This window comes from Sminthopsis crassicaudata, chromosome 4, assembly GCF_048593235.1.
Source record: "Sminthopsis crassicaudata isolate SCR6 chromosome 4, ASM4859323v1, whole genome shotgun sequence".
In the NCBI taxonomy this organism is placed as follows: domain Eukaryota; kingdom Metazoa; phylum Chordata; class Mammalia; order Dasyuromorphia; family Dasyuridae; genus Sminthopsis; species Sminthopsis crassicaudata.
In genome coordinates this window covers 366,865,359-366,886,160 of record NC_133620.1, presented here as the reverse complement: position 1 = coordinate 366,886,160, position 20,802 = coordinate 366,865,359, and the positions used below count along the sequence as shown (strand labels likewise).

General features: G+C 37.7%; 1 protein-coding gene across 2 annotated transcripts in view; it reads right to left on the bottom strand.

Annotated features, from left to right (window-relative positions):
• Nucleotides 1–16,568, bottom strand: part of DHX40 (DEAH-box helicase 40) — a 43,108-nt gene extending 26,540 nt beyond the window's left edge. The window contains exons 1-6 of one of the 2 annotated variants that reach the window (XM_074261963.1): nt 16,368–16,568; nt 13,705–13,874; nt 9,415–9,560; nt 4,641–4,760; nt 4,167–4,394; nt 2,974–3,040 (exon numbers count right to left, since the gene is read on the bottom strand). In XM_074261963.1, the coding sequence (XP_074118064.1) occupies nt 2,974–3,040; nt 4,167–4,394; nt 4,641–4,760; nt 9,415–9,560; nt 13,705–13,867 (724 nt within the window). In that variant the 5' untranslated portion in view covers nt 13,868–13,874; nt 16,368–16,568. The other variant, XM_074261962.1, reaches the window with a different exon arrangement.
• Nucleotides 16,569–20,802: the final 4,234 nt, after the last annotated feature.

The following is a 20,802-nucleotide window of genomic DNA, read 5'->3' as shown; positions in this document are numbered from 1 at the left end:
GCTAACAGGAAGATTCAAATTCTTCCTCTAACAATTACTAGCTGTATAATTCTTAGGCTATTGGTGCTTTTGCTAACTCCTTTGAGTTGCTATTCTGACCAAGTTATAGACCCTTTGTAGCTGGTGGCACAGTGGATAGAACACTGGGTTTGGAGTCAAGAAGATCTCAGTTCAAAGCTAGCCTCAGATACTCTATGACCCTGAGTAACCCATTTAATCTCAGCTTACCTCAGTTTCCTCATCTGTAAAATGAGGATATTATAATAAAGTACCCAACTAAGGTGAGAAGGGGACATAATAAATAAACTATCATTTTGTGAAAATGTATTATTTTCTGTATATATACTGTATTACAGCATTATATGCTGTAAAACAGTATAGGGTATAATTATAAGGATATCAAGTGTACCCCAGGGAACAGATGAGAAAATATATCTCCTTTTTTTTGTAGAGAAATAGGTGTGTAATGTTACAGATCCTGCCAGACTGAGTTGATGTGCTGGTTAAATTTGAAAATTCATCTTCCTGACTTAACACCTGGCCTCAGACACTTACTAGGGGTGTGATTCTGGGGAAGTCATTTAACCCTGTATGCCTCAGTTCCTCATTTGTAAGATGAACTGGAGAAGGAAATGGTAAACCACTTCAGTATCTTTATCAAGAAAACACCAAATGGGGTCATGGAGAATTGGACACAAATGAAAAATAACTTAACAATTAAAAAAGCACCAAAAGATATTAATAAAATATTTTAATTATTCTTTTAAAATATAAATAATTTGGATTGTTGATTTAACTCTTATATTAAGACTGTTAAATTTATAATTAAAAATTACCAAAATAAGTAAAGCTCCTTGTAAGGAAGAGGAGAGGAAGCAATGGGCTATGAAAGAATACCTATGAGATCAAGGGGGATAATACCTGAACTTTAATCTTGCTTATACCACTTAACTAGCTTAGCTTAGAAAAATCCCTAAAATTCACTGAAATTTATTTTTATAATCAGTAAAATGAAGATGATAATACTAGGCTTGCCTATTTCATAATGTTCATGTGAGGATGCAATGACAGAATGTGAGAGTAATCACAAACACTTTAAAGTGATGAACTGATGTAAGGTGGCATCCTTAAAATGAAAATGAAACAAGGGTAATTGCCTTATCCTGCTTCATTTCTTTGAATGTGCAACTAACCATAATTTTAAAAATTCAAGTTCATAGGGAAAGAAATTTGTGGTTCCAACCACAGCTTCATGCCCATGGTATTAGAAATAGCCACCCTTAAATATTTTGAAAATTGGTCACATATGATGCAGACATCTTTGAGAAATTAACATAATACTTAAAAATTATCAGAGCTTGGTATCTCCTCAAAGCCTATGCCACAATTAGATTCTACTTGATTCTACATAGCTGGCTTCACCCTATTCAGTGTTTTCTGCACATTCCAACTTCAAATCATTGGTATTGAAATAATTTATATTTATCCACCAAAAGAAATAGTCAAACTTCCAGAAATTCCATTCCCCTGAGAGAAAAAATGAATGAAAATCTATTTGCCCCTTTCATCTGCCCTCCTATCACAGGCATTTCTACCCTACCAATTATTTTTTTATTCCCATGTCTAATCTTTACAAGGCCTAAGCGTTGACTCCCAAACCGAATACAAATCCTACAAATTTCACTTATCAGCCTTATCACCAAGCAAATAATATCTATACTTAATAAGGTTGGTCAATCATGAGCCCTTATACTTATATCCCTAATTCTATTTATTGCAACAACGAACCTTCTAGTCCTCCTTCCCTACTCATTTACCCCTACGGTTTTCAAAGCATTAAATCTCACAGGAAAAAATGAAGCTCATAATTCTAAATCTTTGGATTCCCCCCCCCCCCCTCAGGTTGTACTGGGCTTTTTCTCCTATTTTTTTCTTACAAACTTAACACAAACATCTCCACATACAAAGATCTGAAAAAGAAGACTGATTCTAATATGTGACTTTCTTTTAAAAGTAAGAAGTGGTTCTCTTTTATGCACAGTTTTTTTTAACAAAATATATCATAAATTTAAACACAGTTGTATCCTCTCTATTACACTTGTCTGTGATCCCTTTTGAACCTTCTACATATTTTTTAATGTTTCATTGACATTTCTTTCTTTCTTTTTTGGCATTACTATTGCTGTCCCTTCTATTTCCCCTCACCATTTGCCCCTTTCCTTACAATATATTACTACATTATTTGAAGATGATAAGGTGATTGAAAAGGGCCAGTATATAATAAGATGGGCTGTTATATATAACAGGCATCTAATAAATGGCTGCTGAATTGAAACGAATGGACAAAGAAGTCAGTTTAAGAACAACTGCCTATTTTAGGCTATTTGAAACTCCCTAAGCAGAAAAGATCCTTAGCTTGCCTCATTTTTGACATTAGGACAAGGCAGGAGTAGGAGGTGAGACAATAAAATGACTCATTCCTGTTAATGGGATGCTCTAGAGTCACCCTAGTTTGGAATTTAAATGTTCTAATTTTAAACTTATAGCAGCATAAAGTGATTTTATTTGTCACATCACATTCACAAGTCAGAAAGGGTCTAAGTATACAACAACCCCACCATAACAAAAAAAGAGGTTGCTAGTAAGATAGGACTCTGAGATGATGTGGCCATTCAGATCTGCCTGTCAAATGATTGGGACAAGACAGAATAAAGGGACTGACCATAGTTCCATCACCACTGTACATTTATTTAGTGCCCTCTAGTAGAAGTTCAAAATGCTTAATTTTTTTTTGGATTCTTCTGCCATGTGTACAGGTGACAATGTTATTTATACATATAGAAATGCAAAGACTATATTTAGCTCATCTGACAAACACTGAGGCAAAATTCCCCAGATCTTCTGACTCATTATTTGCCTTACAGTTGTCCTTTACGTGCAGTAAGAAATGGGAATGTGAAGGGGAATCCTCACCAGTCAGAAACACCAAGATGTCTCCAGCCAATTCATTCAAATGGATTTCCATAGTCACTTTTACAACCTAGAGAAAACAAGAAGTAAAACCATCAACCTGGGACAATCAGGGATTATCTCTGTGACCCCCCCCCAAAAAAAAAATCAAACTTATCTAGGTAAAGCTGTCCCATATACAATATTTCACCTGCAAAGGGACCTGACATGGAAGGCAATATTTGATTGTTCTCATGTGTTTGTCTGCTTTAGTTCCAATTTAGCTTGCCCTTATGGGAAAATTCCAATAATGTATTGTGTCCTTACTAAGAAAATTTAGATTTATGATGTTATTTCATTTATTTAATAAACATTTATTGAGTGCCTACTATATTCAAAGCATCCTACTACCAGGCAAAACAAAAATCACTTCTTCTATGGGCCTTTCCAATAAAAAAATGGTATCTGACAAGAAAATGCCCAACTGACTTTTCTAAATCCCAGGTCTGACAGTGTCACTCCTCTGTCTAAGAAACACCCAGGGCTCCCAATTGCCTTCAGATTAAAATACAAACTCTTGTTTGGCATTTAAAGTCCTCTCCAATCTGGCTCCCATCTATCTGCCTAGGCTTAGAATACATTATTCTGCTTCATGCAATCCACATTTTAGCTAATCTGGTCAATTCCCTGTAGCCCATATACAACATTTAAATGCCTACCTCTATGCCTTTGCATGGACTATTTAGAATTAGAATACATCCCTTCCTCACTTCAGATTTTAAGAATCCCTAGTTTACTTTGTAGCTCAGCTCAGCTTTTATCTTTCAATCAAACCAGTTCCAATCTTCCAGTTGTTAATGCCCTTACCTCAAAAAAAGTACTTTGTATTTACTTAGATTTTGTATCTGTTTATTTAGGTTCATGTTGTTTACCTCCTGCAGAATATAAGCTTTCTAAAATTGGGGAGTGTTTTGGTTTTGTCTTTGTATTCTCAGAAAATAGCACAGAGACTGGTATGTAGCAGGTGCTTAATAAATGTTTATTGAATTAACAAACAAATTAAACATGAGTTATAAATAATGAGATGAAACTTGAAAAGTATCATCAAAATGGGGAAATGCTACAAAATAGCAAAGGGTGTATAGCTGAGCTTCCAGGTTACCCAACTAACCAGAAATCTGTGTTGAAAACAAAGAAATAAGCGTTCTAAGTTGTACCGCATTAACATATGAAGAGTTTTCTTTGTCTTTTGGGCCAATCAAGTTGCAGAATATCTCTTTGACTGGAAAAATCTTCCCAGGAATGTCAACTACTGGACAATTTCCAAAGAAGGCTGAGAGTCCAACCAACTCTATTGTAGCTGACATCACCACCACCTTTAGATGTATCTTCCTGTTAGGTGACTTTTCCTGAAATAGTTTCTTCAGCAAACCAAATAAGATGTCCTAAAAGAAAAGTCACCATCAAATGAAACACATGCATGTATCTAAATAGATAACTTCATTTGAACATACTTCTACCAGTAAAACAATAATCAGTAAAAATATAGTGAAGGACATTGATTTCTATAGATATGAAAAAACAATTCATAAAAGGATTAAAAAATGAATGAAAAAAGACATCTCATTTCGTCAAAACTAAACACAAATCTCATGGTATGTGATAACAAGATACCCAATAAGAATACCTACTGTTGTTAGAGTTCTCTCATGGGCTTCATCCAAAATAATGACACTGAATTTGGTAAGGTCTGGGTCAACCATCATATGTCTTAGTAGACATCCATCAGTCATATATTTGATAGCTGTTTCCTGAGGATTAAACAGCAAAATATAGTAACTAGTACCAGAGATATTTTAGATGAAATATTAAAGAACATTTCTATCCCTTCTAAATTTTTCATTCTGATAGTTTCTGCCACAGAAATGAAAGTAATCAGTCAAAATGGTTTCAAAATGAGATCTTTTTTCTAGTGGCAAAGAATTGGAAATTGAGAACATACTTATCAATTGGGTGTGGTACAAGTTGTGGTACATGATTGTGATGGAATACTACTGTGCTATAAGAAAGGATAAAGGGAATAGTTTTAGAAAAACCTGAGAAAATCTATATGAACTGCTGCAGAATCAGTTTTGTAACAATATTGTAATAATCAAATGTGAAAGATTTAGCCATTCTGATCAATAGAATGATCTGAGACAATTCTGAAGACTCATGATGAAAAATGCTATCCACCTCTAGAAAGAGAACTGATGAACTCTAGGGGCAAATTGAAGCACAATTTTCTCACTTAATTTTTTTTTTTTTGCAATATGGAAATATGGCTAATATGGAGATATATTTTGCATGATTTAATATATATAACTGATATCACATTGCTTACCTTTCGGTGGATGGAAAGGGGTCTGCAGAGAGGGAGATAAATAAATAATGAGAAATTTTTTACAAATCTGTTTCAAAACAGCTTAAGATAGAATTATAGTAAGATTTGTGACTATCAAGAAAAAAAAGGATTTCTAAGGACTCAAGAAGTGAGGTGCTAGAGAGAGTAGTAAAAGACAGAAGACCACCATAGTATTGAAAATGGGTAAGGAACCAGGGAGAAGGCGGCAGAATAAACATTAGAAGGATGAAAGGAGTTTGGGGTGTGACAAAAAATGGTGAAGAACTTATCCTCCCCTCCACCCTACTGTCTTCCTACCACAGAACTCCAACTCTATAGGGAGGAGCACGAAAACAAAATAAAAGTCAGAACCTAACTTAGGTGAGATGCTAGAAAGCAAGGAGGTAGATCTACAGTGGACAAAGAAGAATCAAAGAAGGAAATCTCTAGAAGCCATGACAGGAGGAAGACTCCTTGAAACTATTATAAAAGTGAGAAGTCCTTTTGCATATATCTCTTACATGAATAATCATGTACTATCTATTTCAAATAAAATCAAGAAAAATCTCAGTACCACAGGGGTAATCACAACTAATCCCAGGCCTAAATATTAAAGAGAAAACCACCTTAGACTTTTTATTACCTGCTTTGCCAAGAAAGGAAAGGAAATATTTTAAAAATTGCATTAATTCGGTTCTAGAAATACAAGGAATTGCATATCTATAAATTTTATACAGGAGAATCCTGAGAGCAATAAAGATAATTGCCACCTGGAATTTCTTTGAAAAAAAAAAATAAAGTGAATTTTATCAATCTTGACATTCTCATTATCAATCAGTAGATAGCATTTTTAAACTCTTATCATGTGCCAAGCATGCCAGCTATTAGGAATAGAGCAATCCTTGCCTTCTAGGAAATTATATAAATGGAATCAGAAGACAAAACTAAGCTGTAGCTAAATGAAAGGGCAACACACAAAATTTCTTTAGGGGGACAAGTAATCTATGTTAAACATGTGCAGTTCTTCTATACATATTTCCATATTTAGCATGCTACACAAGAAAAATCAGATCAAAAAGGAAAAAAAAAAAGAGAAAGGAAAACAACAACAAAAAAAGTGAAAATACTATGTTGTAGTCCACATTCAGTTCCCACAAATCCTCTTTCTAGATGCAGATATTTCTCTCCATTACAAGCCTACTGGAATTGGTCTGAATCACTTCATTGTTGAAAAGAGCCATGTCCATCAGAGTTGATCATCACATAATTTTGTTATTGTTATGTACAATGTTCTCTTGGTTCTCTCACTTCACTTAGCATCAGTTCATATACGTCTCTCCAGAACTTTCTGAAATCATCCTGCTGATTGTTTCTCATGGAACAATATTCCTTAACATTCATATACCATAACTTATTCAGCCATTTCCCAAATGATGGGCATCCATTCAGTTTCCAGTTCCTTGCCACCATAAAAAAGGCTGCTGCAAATATTTTTGCACATAATACTTTAGTTCTTTATGGCTTTAGTTAGAGGTGGAAATAATTGAAGACAACAAAAAAATATATTGAGAAACATGGTTTAAAAGAAAAGGGAGAGAGGGCAGGTAGGTGGCACAGTGGATAGAGCACCAGCCCTGAATTCAGGAGGACCCGTGTTCAAATCTGATTTCAGACACTTAACACTTCCTAGCTGTGTGACCCTGGGTAAGTCACTTAACCCCAGCCTCAGGGGGGAAAAAAAAGAAAGAAAGAAAAGGGAGAGATTAAAGATTTACAGGCTTACAAAAAGTCTCTTGGAGAAAGATCATGAATATCATGAAACTGATATATGCCACCTGTATATTCCACTGGAAGGAAATAATTATTTATTAAATAACTACTCTGTGTCAGGCACTGTGCTAAAGCTAAATGTTTTATAAATATTATCTTATTTGATTCTCCAAACAACCCTGGGAAATAGATATTATTATTCCCATTTTAGAATTGAGAAAACTAAGGCAAATGGAGGCTAAATGACTTGTCTAGTAGTATTACTTAAGTGTTTGAAGTTGGATTTGAATCTAGATCTTCCTGATTCCAGGCCCAGAATTCTATCCACTGTGGTAGAGCTGCCTTCTAGAAACACTAGTAGCCTCATGATGTTAGGAGAAAATGAATAAAATCTATAACATCTTAAAAACTTATGGGAAGACAGAAACCAAAGATTCATACAGGATGGATAGGCATAGATGGGTTGAAGTCTACATTTTTGGAGAAACACATAAATCAATAAAATCCATTTGAATACTTTCTTAAAGAAGGAAGTTGAGAAATACTGGATACAACTAGCCCCAAATAACATTAAAATTTATTTTAATCAAAGAGAAAAAGACTGGTTATTGATATGCAAATAAGCTGTCTGTAAACAGACTAATAATTTGTTAGAGCAAATATCAAAATCAAGACTTAGAGGAAAAAATAACAATGAAAAAGATATATTGTGCACAACAGAGGCAAGTTCAAACTATCTAAATAAATTGTTGACAATGGGAAATGGATAAAAGAACACACATTAATTTTTTAGCCTATCACCATTTCCAAAAGAAGTTTAATCCCTGTAGATTAATTGTCACAATGAGACCAGAAGTACCCAGAAACCACTTTGGCCAGCAAATACTTGAGCTCCTTGTAAAAATGGAGAGAGGACAGCTGGGGCAACACCAATTTAGGGAAATTAATTTGTAAAATCATATAGAGCACTATAAGATCACAGAGTTAGATGTGACCTTAAGTCATTTAAGATTAAGATAAGGACACAGAGACCCAAAGATGTCAAATGATCTGCCCAGTGCTTCTAAGTAGATGGCGGAATTGGTGAAACAAGTTTCTCTCCAAACCTAAGACTCTTTTACTTCACCACATTGTGTCTTATAGGATGCTAAAGAATTATGCCCAGTTTTATCTGATAAAATTGTGAGAAGCAACAGAGGGAAAACAAGTCTACTGACAGTGTAGCCATAGGCCCAAGTGAACCCAGTCAAACTGAGCACTCAAGAATGAGACTGAAAGGAAAATACAGGGATCGATATCCCATATCTGCCAAGCTTTCTGTAATAAATTTTTTCTTAGTGACAAAGAATGTTAGGATTCTTATAAGGAACTTATGTACTTAGTTCACACTTTTAAAGAAGTTCAAACCTTTAAAGGAGTTTACATCTTTAAAGGAGTTCGATCATTGGTCCACACATTAGACTTGCACCTTTAGAGAGCATATAAAAGCCCACTCTCTGGGAGGAGATTCAGAGTCAGGATTCAGTCAAGGGGATTTCAGGGAAGCTCAAGGAGATTCAGGGAGACAGGATTTTAGTGGGGAGATTCGCAAGACCAGGAGATTCACAAGTCTAAAGGAAAAGCCTGCATATGGACTTCCAGGAGATTCAGAAGTAGGATGGACTTCTGGGATTTTCACAAGACATAAACCCACAATCCCACACTCTTGGAGGCAGAGTCAGATTCATTCCCACTTTGACTTTTGTGCTGGCTGGAGACATTTGGACAAGAGCTCTCCGGAGCCAAGAAGAGAGACATAGGCCTCTAAGAAAGCTAACTGGGCCCAGGAAAAGATTTAGGATTTTGAAGGATACAATAAAGGACTTTAGGACTTTAACTCCTGGCTGCATTTTGGGATTATTGAATTGAACTGAAACTCAGGCTGCCTCCAGAAGCTCCCTAAGAAACCTGCCCCAAGAGAATGATTACATTTTAGAGAAACAGCACATTACAAAAGAAATCATCTTTTTTGTACTAGGACATCACAGTTCCCTATGTGCCACAAGCAGCAATAAGAATGAAGAGTGAAAAAGCTGGCTTAAACCAAATGTACCCGGAGTTGCTGTGGGCTGAAGGCAACTAACTTTGGGTTAATTGCGAGTTTGCAGGGACTGATTTTTAAGAAAGCTAAAAGAGCAGAAGATGCTCATCCTGGCTCTTATTATTGCCAAAAAACAAAAAAAGGTAGTGTGGTGCCAGATGTTGAGAACCTTGAATGATAGTAAGGACTTTGAATTTTATTTTGAATCACTGATTCATACCTGAATTCATACCTGAGAGCTACAGTCATCAAAGCGAACTTGGTATCCTACCAAGCTTCCCAAAGAGCAGTTCATTTCTTCAGCAACTCTTTGAGCAACTGATATGGCAGCTACTTTGCGTGGCTGAGTCACACCAATTGTACCATATTTCGAAAACCCTAATAAAAATAAGATAAAAAAATCAAAATCATAAAATTGTTTCTTCCCATTACTGTTACCTAATTTTTCTAAAAGGAAAAACTGCTGTTTTTAAAGGACAATATGTAATTTAGTGTTAAACATTAAACACCTACTAATGCTATTCACTGTGTTAAGCACTGGGGTTACAAAAAAAAAAAAAGATCAAAGATGGTTTCTGCTCTCAAGGAGGGAGGACAGTTTGCAAATAGATATGTACAAACCAGCTATATTCAGGATAAGTTAGAGATAATGAACAGAAAGAAGGTACTAGAATTAAGAGGAATCAGAAGATATTAACACAAAAGAATTATGTAATAGAGGCTAGTACTTCCTTTATTCCTATTATCAATATAAAATCCTCAAAGATAGGTGACCAATTGAACATATGTCTAAGAGCGGCCATACTTAACAATCCTGTACTATGGTCAAAAAACTATTACTGATGCTAACAATAACTATCTCAGATTTGAGCTGCCACACTATTACTTTAACCTTCTATGTGACAAAAAGTAGCAAGAAATTACTCCCCTCCGCATATTCTACAATCCATTAACATTGGGCTTGTTGTTTCTCAAATATAAAAGTCTGTCTTCTTGCTCAATGGCTGTCTCCCATTTTAGAATGCTCTTTGACTTCTGGCTTTTCCTGCCATCTTTCAAGTCTCAGATTGAATCCCTACCTATGCAAGAAGCCATTCCCAATCTTACCCAATACTCCAGTATCCTCCATCTTATAATTCCCCAGGGTTTGTTCCATTTTGTATTAACATAATAGTTATCTATTTATATGTTGTCTCTACCTTTATAATGGGAGCATTTTGAAACCAGGGACCATGCTTTTGCCTCTCATTGTATCTCTAGCACTTAACATAGTACCTAACATGTAGTGCTTAATAAATACTTGTTGACTTGAAGAAAAGTATTTATCTCTCATTCAGGATAAAATAATTAATTAAGCAAAGTTCAAGTTCAATCTATACACCTCGGGCTTCTTATTAAATAAAAACAGTAGGTGCTCATTTTTGGCATTTAAAAACTGGATTGGGGATGAAATTAGGTCAGTTTAATTCAAGAAGCAATTAAGTGTTTACTATGTAAATAATACTGGGGAAACAAAGATTGATTTGAGAAGTCTTCAGAATTTTCAGGAAGTTTCCAAACTAATAAGTGGAAAGGCTAGTCCACAAATCACTTTGATACAAAGTAGAGAAATAAGAACCAAGGAGAAGGTTGGGCAAAATGCTGTTCAAGGAGAGAGATCACTTCCAAGAGGAATGAGGGGAGAAGGCAGTCTCAAGAAATGCATTGGAGATGGTCCTTGAAAGGAGAGAAAGGGTATGGACAATCCATTCCACCCCTGAGAGACAACATGAACAAAGTCAACAGGATGAGAATAAGAATTGAAAGTACTATATTTTAAAGGAAACAGAGAATATGTGAAAGGAATGAATGATAAGGCTGGGCAAATAGATTAGAAATTAGTCATGGAGAATTTTGGGCCACAAGTTTATGCTTTATTCATTGGACAATCAAGAACTCCTGAAGGTTTTTGAGTTGAGGTAAAATAGAACCATAGTAATACATTAGGAAGATCACTTGGTCAATGGTAAATGTAAGGTCTGAAAGGGAAATAGCCTGGAAGAAAGGAAGACCAGTTAAGAAGCTATTATAATGGGCTAGACAAATAGATATGAAGGTCTAAACTAGGTTGACCACAGTGGGAAGTGGGAAGCAAGGGTCAGATACCAGATTTAGGGGAATGAAAGAAATGGTAAGATTTGGCAACTGATTGGTCACATAAAGTATGGAAGAAGAATCAAAAATGACTTGAAATATCAGATTGAGATTATTGTTAATCATTAAGAGGAATAGAGAAGGGGCAGCTAGGTGGCACAGTGGATAGAGCACCAGCCCTGAAGTCAGGAGAACCTGAGTTCAAATCTGGTCTCAGACACTTAATACTTCCTCTGCCTGTGTGACCCTGGACAAGTCACTTAACTCCAATTGCCTGAGGGGAGAAAAAAAGAAGAATGGAGAATTTAAGAATTTGGACAGGTTTCGGAGTGGGAGGAGGAATCCAACTGTAGACATATTAAGTTTATCAGGTTGGGTAAGACCTTGGTCGTAATATTTAGGAATCAGCTGAAATCAATCAATAGGCATTTATTAAATATAGGTATTATGCTGAACACTGGAGAAACAAAGAGGCAAAAGATGAGCCTTGCCCTCAAGAAGCTTATGGAGGAAACAATACACAAACAAATATACACAAAGCATACTATATACATAAGAAATAGGAAAAAATTAACAGGGAAGGTATGAGAATTAAGAAGTGTCGAGGGAAGGCTTCCTATAGAATGTAGGATTTTAATTGGAACTTAAGAATGAAAGTAGTTAAATAATCAAGATTTAAAGGCAAGTAGTCAAAAGTAGAAGAGGGAGAGAGCAATTGAGGCATGCAAGTCAGCTGGAGAGGATGCTCTTTTGTTCATAGAACAGCCAAGAGATTGATGTCACTAGATCAAAGAATACATGTTATGGAGTAAGGTATCAGAAAACTGGAAAGGAGAAGAGAGCAAGTTTATGAAGGGCTTTGAATGCCAAACAGAGCATCTTGTCTTTGTACTTGAAGGTAATAGGAGGGAGGTCACTGATGTTCACTGTGTATTTGGGGAAAATCAGTTTAGCAACTGAATGGAGGCTAGAATGGAAAGGGAAAAGAATTACCAATGGGCTACTGCAATGATCAAGGTATGAAGTGATGAGGGCTTGCACTACACTAGTAGCAGGATCAGGGGATAGAAGGGGCTGTATTTGAGAAATATTGCAAAGGGGACATCAGCAGGACTTGACAACAGCTTGGATGTGGTGGGTAAAAGATAATAAGGAATATGGGATGACTCCTAAGCTGTGAGAGGATAGTGCTGCCATCTACAATAGGAAAGGTAGGAGTTGGAGAATGTTTAAGAGAAAGATAATGAGTTCTACTTTGAACATATTGAGCTTAAGATGTTTACTCGACAACCAATTCAAGATCTCTGAAAGATGTGAATGTGGAAATCAGAAAAGAAATTGGGACAGGAAAGACAGATTTGAGAATCGTCAGCATAGAGATGGTAATTAAATCCATAGGAGTTGATGAGATTACAAATGAAGAAATATAGAGGAAAAAGAGAAGAAGGTTCAGGACAAATCCTAAGAGACACCTAAATTAGAGGGTCTGATCTGGTGGAATGTCGAGCAAACACCAAAAACCAAGAGAGAGTGGCATCTTGATAACCTAGAGAGAAAAAACATCAAAGAAGAAAGAATGATCAACAGTGGAGAATGAAAAAAATAGAACCAGGACTGGAGCTTTAGGAAGGTTAGGATTAAGCTACTGGAACTGGGAGTCATCTGCTTGCAAATGATTACTGAAGTCATATATGTGAATGAGCTGTATCATCAAGGGAGAGTACAGAGTACAGAGAGAAAAAGAGAACATCTTAGGGGCAGAAAGTATAAGAAAAACCATCAAAAGAAACTGAGAAATAGCCAGCAGGTTCATCAATCAACCAATTATTAAGATAGAAGCTAATGTGTTAAGGAGTAAATAGGTGGTAAGTATCAACAATTTAATTCTATCTAGGAATTTGTCAGTTAATGTGAGGGAAAAGATAGGATGATCATCTTATCATCGAGAGTTTTGTTTTGTTTTGTGATAAGAAACCTTGAGCATAAGTACAGATTGAGGGGAAAGATCCAATAAAGTAGAAGAGATTGAAGTTTCATAAGAAAGAATAACTGATGAAAAATTATGGAGGAATTGAGATTACTGGTATAGATGATAGTAGAGATTAGCTTTAGAAAGAGTGTTACCTCCTTCCCTAAAACAAAAGGAAATAAGAGGATGGGTGAAATCACTAAAAGGATTAGAAGAATTAAGGAGGTGATTATTGGGAGTTCTTGTCGGGTTGAGAACCTAAATTCTCGTGAAGGATCAGAAGCCATCTATTGGGAGTAAGGATATAGTTAGGGTCCTGAGGTAGGGTTTGGAAGAAATGTAAGAAGTATGGAAGGAAGTTACTGTGATCACTGTTAGTATTATTTATCAAATGTATCACAAGTTCCATAATATATTTACCTGCTTCATGAAGATATTTAGGGAGTTGGGTAGTTTTACCACTTCCGGTCCTTCCGGTCACAATAAGAAAGGGATTGTCCTTGACAGCCTGAACAAGTTTTCTTCTTTGTTGCTTAATGGGTAGGTCACAACTGACACTTTTCTTTTCTTCTGGAATCTGCATCTTATCTCTATTGAAATGGGGAGGAAATGATTCTACAATTCAAAGGCTTACCAAGGAATCTGAAGTCAATAAATAAAGTTATTGAGTCCCTACTATGTGCCAAGCACTATGTTAAGCCAAAGTCAATCAGAGTTCTCAAGGAGCTCACAATTTTGCAAAAAAACCCCAAACAAACAACCCCCAACACTATATAAAAACAAGCAATGTATAGAATAAATTGGAAATAGTCAATACAGAGAAGGGACTAGAATTAAGGTGGATTGAGAAAGACTTTCTCTAGAAGATGGGAAAGCCAGGCAGTGGAAATGAGGAGTGTCAACTGGACCAGAATTAGCCCCTAACCAGTGGTTGCCAGAGCCACACAAAACAGGTTAGCCAGGAGACAGGAGCCTTAGGACACAGACAGAAGTTTAATTTTGGAATGAGGGAAATGACAGCCTGGTTGCTAGGTCTTAGCTCTAGGAAATAGGGTATCTCCAAAATATTTTGATAGGAGGAAGGGTATGGGAGGGGGGGGGAAGGAGCCAAAGAAAATCTCCAGAATTGGGAGATGAAGTATCTTTGTCCAGAAAAAGCAAAGATACCAGTGTCATGAATCATATAGTTGGGGTGAGAGTGGGGGTAGGTTTAAAGTATAAAAAGATTGGCAAGGGAAGGAGGTTATGAAAAGCTTTGAATGCCAAACAGAGGATTTTATATTTAATCTTGGAGGTGATAAGAGAGCTACTGGAGTTTATTAGGGATGTGGGGGATGGGGAAGAACAGAGAAGGGAAGGTGAAACATAGTCAGATCTGGACTTTACATTCTCCAGAAACAGGGACAGGCAAAAGGCAACCTTCTATCTATTTACATTATTCATTTTTTGTTGTTGTTGATTTATAATTTTGGTGGTATAAGGAGGAGCTAGGAAGAAAATCCACTTTTACCAGTACAGATCAGCCTCAGCTGTGCAACTGTAACTGACAGCCTCAGAATTGCCTGAGGCAAATAAGTAACCTAGCTCAGGTCACAGACTGGAGGACTAGCATAAAGGCTGAACCTCCTTACCTCACAGCCTGACTACTTTTCTTTCTTTCTTTTTTTGGGGGGGGTTTTGCTGAGGCAATTGGGGTTAAGTGACTTGCCCAGGGTCACACCTAGGAAGTGTTGTGTCTGAGACCAGATTTGAACTCAGGTCCTCCTGAATTCAGGGCTGATGCTCTATCCACTGCACTATCTAGCTGCTCCCCCCCCCCCCCCCCCACGACTTTTCACACCATCTATTATTTAGGGGAGTAAATCCATAGTCTACTCAAAATTCCTAAGTATAGACATTGATAACTCAGCATTAAAAGACTGGAATTACTTAAGGACTCAAATTGAGATTCTTCCATTGATACTACTCCACGGGATCATTGTCAAATCATAAATTGTCAGGACCTCAGTTTTCCCATCTGCAAAATGGCTTTTGAGGTCCCTTTCAGTTTTACGATTTAAAATCATAAATACTCAGACCTCTGGACTTGTCGGAAGTGATGACCCAAGCTATCAAGCCCCTGGCACAGGAAAAGCTGAAGCTGACTTAGAGAAGTCTGCTTTGCAAGTCACAAAGCCACCTTCATCCAATCAATCAAGTAACAGATTTGGAGGCGACTTGGGTGATTTCTTTTTGGTGAAAAATCGGGACAACAGAATCCCACGGAGGGTCAGGAGGCGACCCTCAAAGTGAGAAGTACACGTGCGTAATGCAAAAAAGCAGTGGGCCGGGAGGCAGGAAGCCCTTCCCTCCGCCTTGGTCATATTACAGATTCTTTAATCACGGCCAAGTCACATCGGCTTTCTAGGCCATAGATTACCTATCTATAAAATGAGATGATTAAACTGACGACTTTCTGGATTACCATAAACCAAAAAGCGCATAGGTCCAGTTAGGCCGCATTCTACTCTAGATAAACCATCAGAATGAAATCTCCAGGAGCCGCCCATTACTCAAGGAATGCCCCAGAAACAAATCTGCTTCGCGCATGCTCGTGAACGATCCGTGGCGCGTTTCCCTTTGTTTGCTGGGATTTGTAGTTTTCCCCGACCATCGCTCCGGCACCCTGCAGTCTGCCAGTCTGGGATCCCTCTCCCTCCTCACCCTTCTGCTCCCTCGCAGGGACACACCTCTGCCTCCGATGACAGCTGATGGGGACAGATCTTCTTGGTGGGCTTCCCGATCGCTCCCCTGTCAGCAGCCATAGAGCAGAACAGCCGGGAATCTCGAATGCTAACACAGACCCAGCCTTGGGAGTTCAGAGTGACACCTACTGGTCCGAGAGAAAACGACGAGTAGGGAAGGGCGCGTTTTGATGACAATGGCTTGTTTATTTCCATGCGTGCTTCTGGACGTACGAGGGAGAGGCTCTGGATTTGCCCAGAAGCGTAAGGGCGAGGTTAAAATGGCTCTGCACCCGACCCATCTCGCTAAACTAGATAAGGAAAAGCGAGACTCGACTTCCGTGGAGCCCCGCCCCTTACCCTTTTGAATTGGGGTTAGCTGGCCGAGCTACTAACGGCCACGTCCCGGGCTGCACGCCCAGTCCTAAGGCGTTCCTCGTACCCGGCCCAGTTCCCTCTTAGCGCCGCGTGCGCAGTCTGGGCCGTGGTTGAGTGTCCCTCGCCCTCTGAGGAAGCTTCTTCCTTCCCAGTGTGCGGCCGAGTTCCCTCTTAGCGCCGCGTGCGCAGTCTGGGTCGTGGTTAGGCGGCGTGCGCTCCCCTCCCCTGCGGGCGTTGCCAGGACTAATAAAATGGCGCGTGCTCCCCTGGGCGTTCTTTACTGCCATCACCTCCCATCGACTGTCCCAATAATAAAGTTATCTTATGCCTCAGTGGAAGTCAAGGAAACCCGAGTTTTGTGCAGTGTCGGGGCTCTGTGCTATCAGAAAAAAAAAAGGAAACAATTACTGCCTTCAAGAAACTTACATAATCGGAAGAAAACAATATTTACAAATTGGATACAATGTAATTAATTATCCCTGGGAAGGAGCGAGCCTCCAAGAGTTTTGGGGAAGGCTTCATGTTGGAGGTGACACAAATGATCTTCCAAGGAGACTAGGAATTCTAAAAGATATAGGTGAGAAGGAAAGGATTGTGCAAAGGCTGAGGTGAGATGGAGGATTGAAGAACCTTTGGAGGCCAGTTTCGGCAGTTTTTAAGTGTGTGAAGAGTGATGTAGGAAAAGGCTAGAGAAAGCTTGGCTGGAGCCATTACATCAGGGATTCTCAAACTTCGGCCAGGGGTCCAGATGGGCCCTCTGAGGACATTTATGCGGCCCTCCGGTTATGGCAAATGGGCTGAGGGGCGGAGACAGTGTGAGGTTTTGTTTTTACTAGTCCGGCCCTCCCACAGTCTGAGGGACAATGAACTGGCCCCTATTTAGAAAGTTTGAGGAACACTGCATTATAGAATAGAATGCAGAACAGAGGAACAGGGTTTTGAAGATGATGGGATACTAGGCTTTGGAGGGAGAATACAAGGTCAGGATAAAGAAATATCAGTTCCTATCCACAGGGAATTTATGTCCACTGGAGGAGTATGAGACAAATATTATGCCAAGAGTCTGGAGAATTGTCCAAGTGTCTCAGATGGCCTCTCTCATATAACATCTAAACAGTGAAGCAGACAGAGCCCTGGACCTGGAGTCAGGCAGATTTGAATTCAGACACTTACTAGTTATGTGACCCTAGGCAAAGTACTTAACAGCTATGTGCCTCTGTTTCCTTGTCTGTACAAAGAGGATATAATAGCTTCTACCCATCAGGATTATTGAGGACCAAATGAGATAATAATTATAAAATTCCTGATACATAATAGATGCTTAATAAACATTAGCTTAAAAAAAAAAAAAAAACTATTATTTTTTTCTGGTTGCTAAGCCCATGGTTGGGAGATTTGGCTATATAGCTAGAATATCGTAAATAGGCCTGACTCATCTTCCATGTATTCTCTTTTGCCTCATTCTGTTTGTGCTCTGGTGGCTTGACTTCTACAATCATAGAATACAGTGAGAAACAATGCTATAAGAGGAAAGAAGTTTAGGGCTTCACCTGTCTGAAGTGACCCTATGAAATGGACCCCATCTTTGATATCTATATTTTTCTTTTCTATTCTGAGTGAAGGGATTAAAACTTCCCTTTTAGGAATTTTTAAAAGTTAAGTGGGTGTCCTAGTTCTCCCAGCATTCTTTTTTTTGTGTGTGTGGGAGGTCAATTTTTTTTTTATTAATTTTATAATTATAACATTTTTTGACAGTACATATGCATAGTAATTTTTTACAACATTATCCCTTGTACTCCCTTCCTTTCCGAATTTTTTCCCCTCCTTCCCTCCACCCCCTCCCCTAGATGGCAGGTATTCCCATACATATTAAATATGTTATAGTGTATCCTAGGTATAATATATATGTGCAGAACCAAATTTTGTTGTTGTTGTTGTTGCAAAGGAAGAATTGGATTCGGAAGGTGAAAATAACCTGTCTCCCAGCATTCTAATGTCATGATTTGCAGCCATTGCAGCAGTAGAGCAAAAAGTAATACTATCAGTGACCTGAACCCAGACCAGCAGTAGATGAAATCAGGAAGCACTGGTGAGTCATGGAGAATCTGTTCTTAAACTTGGTGGGACTTGATCATCTCAATAGATGCAGAAAAAGCATTTGACAAAATCCAACATCCATTCCTACTAAAAACTCTTGAGAGTATAGGAATAAATGGACTATTCCTTAGAATAATCAGGAGCATATATTTAAGACCTTCAGTAAGCATAATATGCAATAGAAATAAATTGCAACCTTTCCCAGTAAGATCAGGAGTGAAACAAGGTTGCCCACTATCACCATTACTATTCAATATAGTACTAGAAACGCTAGCCTCGGCAATAAGAGCCGAGAAAGAGATTCTATGAATGAGAGTAGGAAATGAGGAAATCAAACTATCACTCTTTGCAGATGACATGATGGTATACTTAGAGAACCCCAAAGACTCTGCTAAAAAGCTACTAGAAATAATTCAAAATTTCAGCAAAGTGGCAGGATACAAAATAAATCCACATAAATCCTCGGCATTTTTATATATCACTAACAAAATGCAACAGCAAGAGATACAAAGAGAAATTCCATTCCAAACAAATGTTGAGAGTATAAAGTATTTGGGAATCCATCTACCAAAGAAAAGTCAGGAATTATATGAGAAAAATTACAAAACACTTGCCACAAAAATAAAATCAGATTTAAATAATTGGAAAGACATTCAGTGCTCTTGGATAGGCCGAGCGAATATAATAAAGATGACAATACTCCCCAAACTAATCTATTTATTTAGTGCTATACCAATCAGACTCCCAAGAAACTATTTCAATGACCTAGAAAAAATAACAACAAAATTCATATGGAAGAATAAAAGGTCGAGAATTGCAAGGGAACTAATGAAAAAAAACTCAGAGGAAGGTGGTCTAAGTGTACCTGATCTAAAGCTATATTATATAGCAGCAGTCACCAAAACCATTTGGTATTGTCTAAGAAATAGACCGGTAGATCAGTGGAACAGATTAGATACAAAGGACAAAAAAGGGTACATCTATAGCAATCTAATCTTTGACAAACCCAAAGATTCCAACATTAGGGATAAAAATTCATTATTCGGAAAAAACTGTTGGGAAAACTGGAAATTAGTATGGCAGAAATTAGATATGGATCCACACTTAACACCATATACCAAGATAAGATCAAAATGGATCCATGATTTAGGCATAAAGAGGGAGATAATAAATAGATTAGAGGAACAGAGGATAATCTACCTCTCAGACTTGTGGAGGAGGAAGGAATTTATGACCAGAGGAGAACTAGAGATCATTATTGATCACAAAATAGAAGATTTTGATTACATCAAACTAAAAAGTTTCTGTACAAATAATACTAATGCAAACAAGATTAGAAGGGAAGTAACAAATTGGGAAAATATTTTTAAAAACAAAGGTTCTGACAAAGGTCTCATTTCCAAAATATATAGAGAACTGACCATAATTTATAAGAAACCGAACCATTCTCCAATTGATAAGTGGTCAAAGGATATGAACAGACAATTCTCAGAGGGAGAAATTGAAACTATATCCACTCACATGAAAGAGTGTTCCAAATCACTACTGATCAGAGAAATGCAAATTAAGACCACTCTGAGATACCACTACACACCTGTCAGATTGGCTAAGATGACAGGAACAAATAATGATAAATGTTGGAGGGGATGTGGGGAAATTGGGACACTAATACATTGCTGGTGGAGTTGCGAAAGAATCCAGCCATTCTGGAGAGCAATCTGGAATTATGCCCAAAAAGTTATCAAACTGTGCATACCCTTTGACCCAGCAACGCTACTACTGGGATTATATCCCAAAGAAATACTAAAGAGCGGAAAGAGTCATATATGTGCCAAAATGTTTGTGGCAGCTCTTTTTGTTGTAGCTAGAAACTGGAAGATGAATGGATGTCCATCAGTTGGAGAATGGTTGGGTAAATTGTGGTATATGAAGGTTATGGAATATTATTGCTCTGTAAGAAATGACCAGCAGGAGGAATACAGAGAGGCCTGGAGAGACTTAAATCAACTGATGCTGAGTGAAATGAGCAGAACCAGAAGATCACTGTACACTTCAACAACAATACTGTATGAGGATGTATTCTGATGGAAGTGGAAATCTTCAACATAAAGAAGATCCAACTCACTTCCAGTTGATCAATGATGGACAGAGGTAGCTACACCCAGAGAAGAAACACTGGGAAGTGAATATAAATTGTTAGCACTAATATCTGTCTGCCCAGGTTGCATGTACCTTCGGATTCTAATGTTTATTGTGCAACAAGAAAATGATATTCACACACATGTATTGTACCTAGACTATATTGTAACACATGTAAAAT